Source organism: Ovis canadensis, chromosome 7 (assembly GCF_042477335.2).
Source record: "Ovis canadensis isolate MfBH-ARS-UI-01 breed Bighorn chromosome 7, ARS-UI_OviCan_v2, whole genome shotgun sequence".
NCBI lineage: Eukaryota > Metazoa > Chordata > Mammalia > Artiodactyla > Bovidae > Ovis > Ovis canadensis.
In genome coordinates, this window is record NC_091251.1 from 51,232,259 (window position 1) to 51,247,700 (window position 15,442).

Below are 15,442 nucleotides of genomic sequence, written 5' to 3' on the forward strand. Positions count from 1 at the left end.
AGTCTCATGAATCCATACAAAGACAAAACTTATATTCTCTCTTTTAGCTTTGGAGTTCTGGTTTAGGTTTATTTTCCGGGAGATACTATATACTGTTTTAGGTAAGCACTAAAGGAAATTCACTCATTTAAAAAGAACAGGAATGCCACAGTCAATGCTACATACATAATCTAAGAAAGCTCCTCTCAGGACTATGGAAATCTATGACTATTTTAAACTTAAACAGAATTATTTTTTAAATAAGTAGCATGCGTTTTAATTCAATCTTATCAAAGTGTGTGCGTGCTCAGTCATGTTTGACTCTTTGCAACTCTTTAGGCCCCTCTGTCCATAGGATTTTTCAGGCAAGAATACTGGAGCCGGCTGCCATTTCCTCCTCCAGGGATCTTCTCCACCCAGGCATCGAACCCACATTTCTGGTGTCTCCTGAACTGCAGGTGGACTCTTTATCCACTGAGCCATCTTATACCAGCAACTTAATGTTTTTATGGAATGACAATGTTAAACAACTAACCAATGAACTGACAGGCCCAATAACAAAGGTGTACCGTGAAGACCAGTTAGTCTAAATCCAAAGAGACAGCTGAGACCAAGAGGCCCAGCACAGAGTGAGCGCAGTAAAAGCACTAATTAGTGCCTGCTTTTAGATCAGACAGCGCCAAGAGGAACGAGCGGCATTAACTCTGAACAGACGCATCACTCATTAAAACAGTATAGAAGAATTCCACTTTGTGTTTACACAGTTCTGAAGCTCTGTAAAACACAAACAATTACAATTCCTCTAAAAACAGCAGGAAAAAGAGACCACCTATATTTCCTCTCTTAGTAGGTTGAAATTTACATATATTTAGATCTTTATGGAAAACTTATTTCCAGTAAAGAAGACTTTAAAGAGGAATATCTTTGGGGAAAGGCGAAAATTATAAGCACCTAAATTCTTTGCTTGAGGCTTCCAAAGGCAGGAAAACTTAACCATCTGTTTGTAGTATGTAAACCTGATGAAAGATGGAGCTTCGGGAGAAAACTAGCCCATCACCCACACTTCCCTTGCACAGGGCTCAGGACTTCCCTTGCACAGGACTATGAAATATGATGTACTGGATACAAGTAGCCCAAGAATTCAGAAGGTTACATTGAATGCTGCATGTTTTTGAACTTTGTTCTGATATATATCACTGGAGTCCAAGTGAGGTACTTAGTAAGTCTGAAAGCTCAAGGCTATCAGTGAAAAAGGAAACAACATGAGCTATAAGTCACACATTAAATAGAGCCTATACAGAACTTTCATTCCATTACTGCCCACACAAAGCCACAGGAGCCTGCTTATCCTTGCAAGTTCATCTGGTCAATTTAGGGGCTTAGATTAATGAGGCTACATAAAATCTACCCCAATAAGAAATAGGACCATGGCTCTTTAACCAACAACGCAGTCTGTCTGCCAAGAAACAGAGACAAGCAATATTTTTACTTTTTCCATCTGCATGATTTAAATAAAGGGATTCTAATTTTTCTGTCTTACCACTAATTGATTTTGCTTTTACAGTCTTTTCCCAGCCATTAATGAAACCGTTCGATTTCATTTGAATGCTTTATTAAACTAATACATCAGTCTGTACTCGTTCCTCATAGTGATGTATTAGTCCAAAGCACTGGAGTACATCCTCAAATTACATACAGTGGGCATAAAATCATCACTGGTCAAAGAAGCGCTGCTTTAAAAACAGGTGTTATTTGATGTCATGCTGAAAATGCTCCCATGTCAGGTTGCTCCTCTGAAGGAATAAGAGATCTATATTCTGCAAGATGTTGGTTAGAAAATGCTTTGACTTGTCCAAAGACTGAGCTAAAATTAGAAATGGATTTATTTTCTGTTCCTTACTCATCTCTTACAGTCTCTCTCTGCTGCCTTCCTTTCTCTTCCTTTCCCTGCTCCATACTCATTGTCTCTAAATCCTTGGAAAACTTTGCTGAACATACATGCAATTGATTGACAGTCCTTGAGTCAAATGGGAGTAAAATGTGAAAGGAATACTGGTAACTTTTACTTGGATACTACAGATGTCACTTTTCTCTCCTCCTATGCACCTCCTTCCTCCAGTTTTCCCCTTTACCCATCACTACTCTCATCTCTGCTCCTCTTTTCTCCAGAATCTTGATCTCACTCTAGCTCTCTCAAATTACAAATAGCCACACTTTCTGGGCATTTCTTTCCCTCAGGAAGCCGGATCCCTCTCTAACCTGGGCAGGTTTTGTGATTTTCATGGAAGTGATACCCAGCAATTTTCAAGAAAGACTCTTTCTCATCCTCCTATAACCCTGAGATCATCATACTCCAGAGAAGCCTGGTCTGGCTTCCTTGAGGCTGAAAGACAACATGAAGATAGGTCCACCTGTCCCAGGTGATCCCCTGCTGAAGCATCTGTATGACAGAGCGCAGGCAAGACCAGCAGAAGAACCACTGTACCAGGCACAACATCCCTAGGAACAATGAATTGTTGTGTTTAAGCTACTAAACACCTGGGGGGTAGTTTGTTACAGAGGGAAACATAGAAAATATACTCTGATTTTATCCCACTTTTTTTCTTATTTTTTCTCTACAATTTAAAGTATTTTGTTCTACCAATGCTATTGGCATGTGCCCAATAACAAGAGTTTCCTCAGGTTCATATTTAAGTTCAGTTCAGTTGCTCAGTCGCGTCCAACTCTTTGCGAACCCATGGACTGCAGCACACCAGGCTTCCCTATCCATCATCAACTCCCAGAGGTTACCAAACTCATTTCCATCGAGTTGATGATGCCATCCAACTATCTTATCCTCTGTTATCCCCTTATCCTCCAACCTTCAATCTTTCCCAGCATCAGGGTCTTTTCTAGTGAGTCAGTTTTTCACATCAGGTGACCCAAGTCCTAGACTTTCAGCTTCAGCATCAGTACTTCCAAAGAATATTCAAGACTGATTTCCTTTAGGATGGACTGGTTCGATCTCCTTGCTTTCCAAGGGACTCTCAAGAGTCTCCTCCAACACCACAGTTCAAAATTATCAATTCTTGGTGCTCAGAATTCTTTATAGTCCAATTCTCACATCCATACATGACTACTGAAAAAAAAAAAAAACAAACAGCTTTTACTAGACCGATTTTGTTGGCAAAGTAATGTCTCTGATTTTTAATATGCTGTCTAGATTGATCATAGCTTTCCTTCCAAGAAGCAAGTGTCTTTTAATTTCATGGCCATAGTCACCATCTGCAGTGATTTTGGAGCCCCCAAAAATAGAGTCTCTCACCATTTCCATTGTTACCTCATCTATTTGCCATGAAGTGATTGGACCAGATGCCATGATCTTAGTTTTCTGAGTGTTGAGTTTTATGCCAATTTTTTAACTCTCCTCTTTCACTTTCATGAAGAGGCTCTTTAGTTCTTCTTCACTTTCCGCCATAAGTGAAGTGAAGTGAAGTGAAGTGAAGTGAAGTGAAGTGAAGTCACTCAGTTGTGTCCAGCTCTTTGCGACCCCATGGACTATAGCCTACCAGGCTCCTGGGTCCATGGGATTTTCCAGGCAAGAGTACTGGAGTGGGTTGCCATTTCTTTCTCCAGGGGATCTTCTGACCCAGGGATTGAATGCAGGCCTCCCGCGTTGGAGGCGGATGCTTTACCATCTGAGCTACCAGGGAAGCCCCTTCTGCCATAAGAGTGGTGTCATCCGCATATCTGAAGTTATTGATATTTCTCCCAGCTATCTTGATTCCAGCTTGTGCTTCATCCAGCCCAGCATTTTGCATGATGTACTCTGTCTATAAGTTAAATAAGCAGGGTGACAATATGCAGCCTTGACATACTCCTTTACCAATTTGGAACCAGTCTGTTGTTCCATGTCCAGTTCTAACTGTTGCTTCCTCAGGAGGCAGGTCAGGTGGTCCGGTATTCCCATCTCTTTAAGAATTGTCCAGTTTGTTGTGATCCACATAGTCCAAGGCTTCAGTGTAGTAATAAAGCAGAAATAGATGTTTCTCTGGAACTCTCTTGCTTTTTTGATGATCCAACAGATCTTGGCAATTTGATCTCTGGCTCCTCTGCCTTTTCTAAATTCAGCTTGAACATGTGAAAGTTCACAGTTCACATACTGTTGAAACCTGGCTTGGAGAATTTTGAGCATTACTTTGCTAGCATGTGAGGTAAGTGCAATTGTGCAGTAGTTTGAGCATTCTCTGGCATTGCCTTTCTTTGGGATTGGAATGAAAACTGACCTTTTCCAGTCCTGTGGCCACTGCTGAGTTTTCCAAATTTGCTAGCATTTTGAGTGCAGCTCTTTCACAGCATCATCTTTCAGGATTTGAAATAGCTCAACTGGAATTCCATCACCTCCATTAGCTTTGTTCATAGTGATGCTACCTAAGGTCCACTTGACTTCACATTCCAGGATGTCTGGCTCTAGGTCAGTGACCACACCATCATGGTTATCTGGGTCATGAAGATCTTTTCTGTATAGTTCTTCTGTGTATTCTTGCCCCTCTTCTTAATATCTTCTGCTTCTGTTAAGTGCATACCATTTCTGTCCTTTATTGTGCCCATCTTTGCATGAAATATTCCCGTGGAATCTCTAATTTTCTTAAAGAGATCGCAGGTCTTTCCCATTCTATTGTTGGCTTTTATTTCTTTGCATTGATCACTGAGGAAGGCTCTCTTATCTCTCCTTGCTATTCTTTGGAACTCTGCATTCAGTTGGGTATATCTTTCCTATTCTCCTTTGCCTTTAGCTTCTCTTCTTTTCTCAGCTATTTGTAAGGCCTCCTCAGACACCAATTTTGCCACTGCTTCTTGTACAATATCACAAACCTTTGTCCATAGGTCTTCAGCCACTCTATCAGATCTAATCCCTTGCATCTATTTGTCACTTCCACTGTATAACTGTAAGGGATTTGATTTAGGTCATACCTGAATGGTCTATTGGTTTTCCTTACTTTCTTCAATTTAAGTCTCATTTTGGCAGTAAGTTGTGTGTGTGTGTGCTCAGTCATGTCTCTCTCTTTGCAGCCCCATGGACTATAATCCACCAGGCTCCTCTGTCCATGGCATTTTCCAGGCCAGTATTCTGGTGTGGGTTTTCATTTCCTTCTCCAGGGGATCTTCCCAAAGCAAGGATCAAACCCACGTCTCTTGTGTTTCCTGCATTGGCAGACAGATTCTTCACACTGGCACCACCTTCACATCAAATCTACAATAGATGGTGGAGGATGGCAGTGTAGAAGGACATTCACTCATCTCCTGCAAGAACTCCAAAATTACAACTTGCTGCTGAACAACCGTCAACAGGAGAATGTTGGATCCCATCAAAAAAAATACTCCATATCCAAGGGCAAAGTAGAAGCCCCAGTAAAACAGTAGAAGGGGCGAAGTTGCATTTACAATAAAACCCCATGCCCACCAGAGATGCTCAGAGGGCTCAAACAAACCTTGTTCACACCAGGACTGAAAGACCCCACAGAGACTGAGCCAGAACCGTGTTTGAGTGTCTCCTGTGGAGGTACGGGTGAGCAGTGACCTGCCACAGGGGCAGGGGCTCTGGGTACAGCAGACCTCGGTATGGCATACTCTTGGAGGAGATTGCCATTAACCCCACCAGAGAGCCACCAGAACTTACACAGGACTGGGGAAACAGACTCTTGGAGGGCACAAACAAAACCTTGTGCACATCAGGGTCCAGGAGAAAGGAGCAGTGACCCCACAAGGGACTGACCCAGACTTGCCCGTGAGTGCCCAGGAGTCTCCATCAGAGGTATGGGTCGGCGGTGGCCTGCTACAGGGTTGGAGGCACTGGGTTGGCAGTGGGAGTAAGGGACCTTTTGAGGATGTCTCCATTATCTTCATTACTTCCACCACAGTTTGACCTGAGGTCAAACAACAGAGAGGGAATATATCACCACCCATCAACAAAAAATTGGATTAAAATTTTATTGAGCATGGCCCCCTTGAACAGAACATGACCCAGTTTCCCCCTCAGTCAGTCAGGAAGCTTCCATAAGCCTCTTATCCTTATCCTTCAGAGGGAAGACACAATGAAAACCACAATCACAGAAAACTAACCAAAATGATCACATGGACCACAGACTTGTCTAACTCAATGGAATTATGGGCCATGCCATGTAGGGCCCCCCAAGACGAAAGGGTCATGGTGGAAATTCTGACAAAACATGGTCTACTGGAGAAGGGAATGGCAAACCACTTCAGTATTCTTTCCTTGAGAACCCCAAAGACAGCATGAAAAGGCAAGGAGATAGGACACTAAAAGATGAACTCCCCAGGTCAGTAGGTCCCTGATATGCCACTAGAGATCAGTGGAGAAATAACTCCAGAGAGAATGAAGTGACTGAGCCAAAGTGAAAACAACACCCAGCTGTGGATGTGACTGGTGAATGGAAGCGAAGTCCGATGCTGCAAAGAGCAATACCGCATAGGAACCTGGAATGTTAGGTCCATGAATCAAGCTAAATTGGAAGTGGTCAAACAGGAGATGGCAAGAGTGAACACTGATATTGTAGGAATCAGAGAACTAAGATGGACTGGAATGGGTGAATTTAACTCAGATGACCATTATCTACTACTGTGGGCAAGAATCCCTTAGAAGAAATGGAGTAGCCCTCATAGTCAACAAAAGAATCCAAAATGCAGTACATGGATGCAATCTCAAAAGCAACAGAATGATCTCTGTTCATTTTCAAAGCAAACCATTTATTATCACAGTAATCCAAGTCTATGCCTTGACCAGTAATGCTGAAAAAGCTGAACGGTTCTATGAAGCCCTACAAGACCTTTTAGAACTAACACCCCAAAAAAGATGTCCTTTTCAGCATAGGGGACTGGAATGCAAAAGTAGGAAGTCAGGGGATACCTGGAGAAACAGGCAAATTTGGCCTTGGAGTACAAAACAAAGTTTTGCCAAGAGAATGCACTGGTTATAGCAAATACCCTCTTCCAACAACACAAGAGAAGACTCTATACACCATCACCAGATGGTCAATACCGAAATCAGACTGATCATATTCTTTGCAGCCAAAGATGGAGAAGCTCTATACAGTCAGGAAAAACAAGACTGGGAGCTGACTGTGGCTCAGATCATGAACTCCTTATTGCCAAAACTTTTAATGAGTAACAGCATTTACCTATAAATTCATCAATCCATTTAACTTCCATGAGGGATAATGAAGGCAATCATTACTTTCCTGCCTAAAGATAAGAAACAAAAGAGCTCAGTGGAAACACATGTGTGTTTGTGTCTTTGTGTAAGCGCACATACACGCATGCATACACACAAGTTTTTCCTTATAACTACAAGGAAGTCCTAACTACAAGAGAAGAATATGGACCCACAAGGATGGATGAGTCATCTAGTAGATGAAGAGGAAATTAGCAACTTTTTCTATAAGACATTATAGATAGAATGACATCATTTACAGGAATGGGGAAAATCACATCAAATCAGCCTAGCAAATATTCAAGGGAACAAAATTATGGTACTATCCAATGTTCTCAGAGATCAGCTTTACAGTGGTTTTGTGTGTGTGTGTGTGTGTGTGTGTGTGTGTGTGTGTGTGTATGCTTAGTCTTGTCCAACTCTGCAATCCCATGGACTATAGCCTACCAGGCTCCTTTGTCCATGGAATTTTTCCAGGCAAGAATACCAGAGCAGGTTGCCATTTCCTCCTCCAGGGGATCATCCCAACCCAGAGTTCAAACCCCCATCTCTTGAGTCTCTTGCGCTGGCAGGTGGATTCTTTACCACTGTGCTATTTGGGGAAGCTCCTTTACAATGGCTACAATGAAAGAAATGAGTCTCAGAACTCCTCAAAATAACTTTAATGTGAATTCTGAGGCAGGTTCATGAAATTCCTTCTCACAAGTCAAAGAGTAAGCATTCCTCCCAAAAAGAACTAGCTTTTACAGTAGGTTCCAATAATCATGATTGCTATTTGATTACATAGTACAAGTGTATTTCATAAAATGGTATCTAAGTAATCTATCTTCTTTCCTGTCTCTCCTCATTTCCTTCAACTCTCTTCTTTATTTCGGTCTTGGTTTTTCTCAGACATGCTCAACTCACTCCATGACTGCCTCCTGACTGTTACAAAAGTCTCTTCTCTGTGTTGCTCTCTCAGTGAAGCTGTCTCCAAACACTGTATCTTATGGTGCCCCCTCCCCATTTACTCTTTTACATATTAACAAGGTTATAGAGTTTTTCATAGCACAAATCACTAACTGAAGTTTTTATATTTTTCTTCTTTTACTTTTTATTTTTCTCAACTAAAGTGCGCAGTTCATGAGATCAGTGACCTTCCTTTTCTTGCTCACTACTATGTACTTAGCGCCTAGAATATGTGACCATGAAGCATGAATTGACAAAGGAACTACACAAACAGCAAGTACAGAATTGACTGCCTCCCCAGTCAAAAACTCATACCATGTAACTTTTTCCTGACACATCACATCACACAATTTGGAATCACTTCCTTTTCTATCAAAACCAGGACTCAGAAAACAAAGGGAAATTTAGATCTTGCCACAAACCTCTTTTTAAATGGTATGGGAAACAGTGTCAGACTTTATTTTGGGGGGCTCCAAAATCACTGCAGATGGTGATTGCAGCCATGAAATTAAAAGACGCTTACTCCTTGGAAGGAAAGTTATGACCAACCTAGATAACTTATTAAAAAAACAGACATTACTTTGCCAATAAAGGTCTGTCTAGCCAAGGCTATGGTTTTTCCAGCGGTCATGTATGGATGTGAGAGTTAGACTGTGAAGAAAGCTGAGTGCTGAAGAATTGATGCTTTTGAACTGTGGTATTGGAGAAGACTCTTGTGGGTCCCTTGGACTGCAAGGAGATCCAACCAGTCTATCCTAAAGGAGACCAGTCCTGAGTGTTCATTGGAAGGACTGATGCTAAAGCTGAAACTCTGATACTTTAGCCACCTCATGTGAAGAGTCGACTCATTGGAAAAGACCCCGATGCTGGGAGGGATTGGGGGCAAGAGGAGAAGGGAACGACAGAGGATGAGATGGCTGGATGGCACCACCGACTCAATGCAGATTAGTTTGAGTAAACTGTGGGAGTTGGTGATGGACAGGGAGGCCTGGCGTGCTGCGATTCATGGGGTCACAAAGAGTCAGACACGACTGAGTGACTGAACTGAACTGAACTGAACAGAAATGAACTTAATTTAATCCAAATGCTAAATACACATTCTGTATGTTCAAGATGTACTTTAACGGACTTCCCTGGTGGTCCAGTGGTTAGAAGAAGTATTACTTGCTCAGTCGTTGTCTGATTCTTTGCAACTGATGGACTGTGGCCTGACAGGCTCCTCTGTCCATAGGATTTCCCAGGCAGGAATACTGGAGTGGGTTGCCATTTCCTTTTCCAGGGGATCTTCCCAACCCAGGGATTGAACCCAGGTCTCCTGCATTGCAGGCAGACTTTACTGTGTGAGCCACCTAAGACTTCACCTTCCAATGCAGGGGGTGTGGGTTTGATCCCTGGTTGGGGATTTAGAATCCCACATGCCTCACAGCTCAAAAACCAAAACATAGAGCAGAAGCAATATTATAACAAATTCAGTAAAGACTTTAAAAATGATTCACATCAAAAAATATCTTTTAAAAAATGTACTTTAGAAATCACCATGTTGGGCATGAGATATCTGCTATTCCTCATCAGAAGAGGTATTTGAGACCTAACTGTAGAGTGAGCCCAGAATTGCAGCCTCCAGCCTCAACCTCACATCTGAGGCTAAATACTACAGGTACAGTTTGCCTTTGTAAGCAGATCCACCCACACCACTTTGAAAAGGCACCACCCTTTCCTACTACACACAGTACACTTATAAAGATGTATGATATGATGTGCTTCCCACTGGGAAGAAACAGTTTGTAGGACAAAAAGAGCTGCTGTGAGTCAGAAAGCATGCTTCTTGTGCAAAACTGAAATGTCTCTCTCCATGAACAACAAAGAAATAGTTTTTAGTGTTTTTTTTTTTAATAATTCACCAGTTTTCTCTATTGCTTAAACTTTTATCAATAGCTTAATGAATGCGTACATGCTAAGTCGCTTCAGTCACGTCCAACTCATTCCAACCCTATGGACTGTAGCCCTCCAGGCTCCTGCAGGGCTATAATCCTCCCAGATGTTTTTTGATGTGAATTATTGTTAAAGTCTTTACTGAAGTTGTTGTAACATTACTTCTGCTTTATATTTTGGTTTTTTGACCTATCAGGCATGTGAGATCCTAAATCCCCAACCAGGGATCAAACCTACACCCCCTGCATTGGAAGGTGAAGTCCCCTGTCCATGGGATTTTCCAGACAAGAATGCTGGACTGGGTTGTCATGCCCTCCTCCAGGAGATCTTTCTGACATAGGGATCAATCCCACATCTCCTGCACCTCCTGCTTTGCAGGCAGATTCTTTACCACTGAGCCACGGAGAAGCTCAGTTTAAAGAATATTAACAAACAATATCATGCATTGAAGAGGCTGTAAAACTAGGAAGCTTGAAATTTTTTTAAATATGCATACACTAGTGTAACCAAATTATCCAAAATTTTAATTGGCCCAGGAACTGTAGAATAATTGAATTTCAAATTTTTTTTTGGTTATTGTTTGCTAAAGATTATTTGGGTAATAGCAAGAATCAAATTATTTTTAACATTAAGATTTCCTATAAGAAATACATGTCCAAGAAAATAAACATGCATTTCTCTATTACAATGCATATTTCAAGAGAAAACAAATTACTTGACATTTGTCTCCAGATATATGTTGCTACAGATATATGTAGCTTTACTCTGCAATTATAGAGACTGGAGTATGAAAAAGGAGAAAATAAAGCACACGAAGATAGGTATTTTATCTTCATGTTTATCTTAAAAGACAGGTATTTCACTGTTGCTTATGGAACAAGGGGACATTACAACTAATGATATACGAACTTTGTTCACCACTTATTTTTCACTTTCAGCTTTACTGCTGTTAGTGGGAAAGCATAAAGTGATTTTAGTTGCTGTATATCAACAGAACTACTTAGCTTAGGCAAAATAAAATTTTTAACACACTCTTCTGTGCCCTTTTAGACTAACATTTTCTTTTCACATTTTAAAACTTTTTATCTGTGTATTTAAAAAGTGTGCATTCCAGTATTTAAAATCACTTTAACAAAGAGGAAATGGCACTCTAAACTGCACTTCACAGCCCACAGGACATCTTGGACCAGCTTGCTTTTTGCTCTAAAGTTCACTGCTGCCCCATCCAGCTTCCTCTTTCACCAACTTTTCCTTTCCTTTTAGTCAGACAGGCAGATAAGAGAGAGAGAAGTGGCCTACACGTTGTTAGTAGTTCTACTTTCTTTGATGTGAAAAAGGGTAGCACAGTCATTTAAAGCTGGTCCAACCTCTTTGTATCTTACAAAGTTAAACAGCAAAAAGAAGTAAAATACGGCACTGCTTGTGGAATGTACCCGGCATTCTGGCACTGCAGGTATTGTGACTTCATTATGACTCCCCTGCTTGCTTTTCCTGTTCAATAGTTTCTTTTGAAGGCAGTGCATTTTTCTCTTGTGTTTCTGTTTTATTCAATTTCAACTTATCAAACTTCTCTAGTTCAGCCTTATGGGGTTTGTCAGACATGGTTGCAGAGGGAAGGGAGCGAGCTGTGAGCGAGTGAAGTCTGGTTTGCACTGTGGCCGCTGCCAAGTGCCCAAGACTAACATTGGTAGCCAGGAAATGGTTCAGATCATTGTATGGTGGGGCAGCAAGGGTCAGGGGCAGCAAGGGTCAGAGGTAGTAGTGTTGATCAGCAACAACTGATCGAGGAACCAAACGAGGATGGCAGAAAAGACAAGGATCCTTGCAAGGGACAGGTTGGTAAGGATATCAGAACACACAGACACAGAAGGAAGGGCCCTTCATCCAGACGAAGTGGTTTTGATTGCACTGTGTAGGCCGGAAGGGATGTGAGACTGCATTTCGGAAAACTGGTTAATAAGCTAACTTAACTCAGTGTGTTCAAATTAGTAGTCAATAGCTATTCAATTACTTAAAACAGGTTAATGGTCTTGTGTATACAGGAAATGGCCTAATCCAGCCCCCTGGGAAAATGGTGCTTATAATGTGATAAGATCGAGTACTGAAGAAAGACTTTGCTTTGCAACACTGCCGTGTCCTCTTTCTGATCTACTTACCGCATTGACTGTTTTTCCCCAACGGTAGAAAAATATAAAAAGCTAAAAATCTTGCCAAAAAATCACCATGAGCTTGTTTTTCAATCTTGTGACCACACAAGTGGTAATGGCTTGAGATATTCAATGTGAACCACATAAAATCAAGTAATATCTATACGTCACGGTGGAGAAGGCATCACTGAACAGCGCAGTTGTACCCACTCATTCCTCATGGATGCTGGCTCAGGAATGGTTGATAGGTGCTAGTAGTTCCTAGTGAGTCAGGGTACATTATAGCTCATTCATGAAGACCTCCCCACCATCTTCTGAACAAAACTGTGAGAAATTAATCATCTTAATATAGCTTGATCTTCAGGCAGCGGTTAGACAAGTGATTCATCAACTTCTGTTTGCTGCTGCTGCTGCTGCTGCTGCTAAGCCGCTTCAGTCGTGTCCGACTCTGTGCGACCCCACAGACGGCAGCCCACCAGCCTCCCCCGTCCCTGGGATTCTCCAGGCAAGAACACTGGAGTGGGTTGCCATTTCCTTCTCCAGCGCAGGAAAGTGAAAAGTGAAAAGGAAGTCACTCAGTGTGTCCGATTCTTTGCGACCCCATGGACTGCAGGCTACCAGGCTCCTCCATCCATGGCATTTTCCAGGCAAGAATACTGGAGTAGGCTGCCATTGCCTTCTCCGCAACTTCTGTTTAGACCCCACCAAATCCATGTGTGTGTTAATCACTTAGTTGTGCCTGACCTTTTGTAACCTCATGGACTATAGCCCGCCAGGCTCCTCTGTCCATGGGATTCTCCAGGCAAGAATACTGGAGTGGGCTGACATGCCCTCCTCCATGGGATCTTCTTGACCCAGGGATCGAACCTAGGTCTCCTGCATTGCAGGCAGATTCTTGACTGTCTGAGCCAACAAGGAAGCCCCCAGTATAATATAAACAATTATTTGGAGATCCTGAGTGCAACATTTAGAGGGGAAAACTCTGGCCATCTTATATGGAAATATTTTCCAAGGTCAAAATAAATACCTAATCCAAGAAATATGTTTCCCCTAATCTGTACCCCAATACTGTACTTTTCTACAGCACTCACTACATTTATTTTATATTTAAACTATACGTTTCTATATTGTACCTGTTTCCTGTGTTTTATCAAATGCCTGTCTCTGGAATAGAGAGTGACATTTACTAGGTGCAGGATAAAAACTCACTGCAGAGAATTCACATAAGTAATTTAGGAGGTTATGCACCCTCATGGACGGAGAAGGCAATGGCACCCCACTCCAGTACTCTTGCCTGGAAAATCCCATGGACGGAGGAGCCTGGTAGCCTGCAGTCCATGGGGTAGCTAAGAGCTGGACACGACTGAGCGACTTCTCTTTCACTTTTCACTTTCATGCATTGAAGAAGGAAATGGCAATCCACTCCAGTGTTCCTGCCTGGAGAATCCCAGGGACAGGGGAGCCTGGTGAGCTGCTGTCTATGGGGTTGCACAGAGTCAGACACGACTAAAGTGACTTAGCAGCAGCAGCAGCAGCACCCTCATGGAAAGACCACTGATATAAAAGAACTATTTTTTACTCTACTAAAATAGAGTAAAATGAAAACATTTATACATATAAGCTTTAAAACAACCAAAAAATAGGTTCTATAACTTTCTTAAGCTTGTCAAAGTTCTAGATGCCCAAGGTTATAAGTACGGGGCACGTGCATTTTAACTTTCATTAACCCCAAAAAGTGAATTGTCTTTAAGCATCTTATACAACATTTATCATTTGATACTTTTCACTTTTGGCCATGCAAAGTTATTTGGATGTGCTCCTGTTTGAAAAGACTTCAACCTTCTCCAAGTAATTTGTAACTGTTTATGCCCTTTAAGTGCTATCTGTATAAGTTTTTTCTTTTTTCCTGAAATAAAGGGCTGAAATAACATTTCTGGCTCAGGAAACATTTTATCCACATAAAGTCAAGTATACTTTAAACATTTTACTTCCTCAGGTAAAAAATACAAAGCAAAATTCATATCCAGTTTAAAATATGGGGTCAGTTCATGACTTGTTAGGCAAGTACATTCCTAAAATCTAAGTCTGACCATACTAAAAGTGGACCAAGTCTGTCTGCAGGATTTCCTCCTCCTGGGCCTCGCTGACACTCCTTTCTCAGCACCCTTTGAAGACCTACTCATACCATGTTTTCTCTTATTACTTAGTTTTGAAAATGGAAGTCAGGGAAGAGCTTCAGGCAGCCATTCATGTTAAGTTTTAAGCATCTTCCACTGAAGGACAGGGAAGACTGGTCTGCTGCAGTCCATGGGGTCGCAAAGAGTAGGACACAACTGAGCAACTGAACAACAACAATATGCCAATTACTGTGATAATTGCTATAATTTTCCCATTTCTTTTTCACACCAACTCTGAAGTAACCACTCTTACTTTATTTTCCTGAAGAGCAAATTAGGACCTTAGAGTAAAAATAACTTGCCTATGGCCACTCAGCCAGCTACCACCAAGAGTCAGTACCAGCTCTGTTGGGTCCTAATAGCCTTGTTTTTCATTAGATGGCAAACAGCCTAGAATATCTCCCAAGGAAGTAATTTTTGCATGTTAACCAGTTAGTGAAGTCTTAAAGCAAAGAAATGTGCACGCTGTGTAATGGAGTTTCAGATATTCACCAAGAGATGAGAATGTATATTTTGATGGAGAGGTTCTGAATTCACACTCTGCACACATTACCTAATTTATTACATACGCATGTACAAACACAGTCACACTTCAAAAGACAAATTGTGAACTTCCTACAATATTATTTATCATGAAAGAAGGATTCCTTTCATGCTGTGAGAGCCAATGCTATCTGAACAGCCTAGGATATGGACTTACATTCTCTCTGCACGTACATTTATGTATAGCTCTCCTGACTTCCGCTATGAATGACACACATCTGTCATGTCAACATTCACCACACAAGATGATCATATCATTTTCTTTATTAGGAAAAAGTCTCAATCTCATATAACTAACTTCCCACATGTCACCAAAAATCAAACTTCAGGCACTTATTAGGATATTTTACTTGTGCTTTTATATGAAATATTTTTAATTTCTTTCATCAGATATGAACACATCTAACACATATGTATTATACATAGGCACACACACACACACACACACACACATATATATATATATATCTGGAGCTATATTTGGAATTGTGTTAAATATAGCTTCT

General features: G+C 41.3%; 2 protein-coding genes across 2 annotated transcripts in view; both read right to left on the minus strand.

Moving 5' to 3' along the window:
- The window catches only part of MDGA2 (MAM domain containing glycosylphosphatidylinositol anchor 2), a 920,428-nt gene that overhangs the window by 838,944 nt on the left and 66,042 nt on the right, over window positions 1-15,442 (minus strand). The window lies entirely within an intron of this gene.
- On the minus strand, window positions 11,537-11,671 carry LOC138444166 (thymosin beta-4-like). Its single transcript, XM_069597487.1, has one exon. The coding sequence runs from the start codon at window positions 11,669-11,671 to the stop codon at window positions 11,537-11,539; it is 135 nt and encodes a 44-aa protein (XP_069453588.1).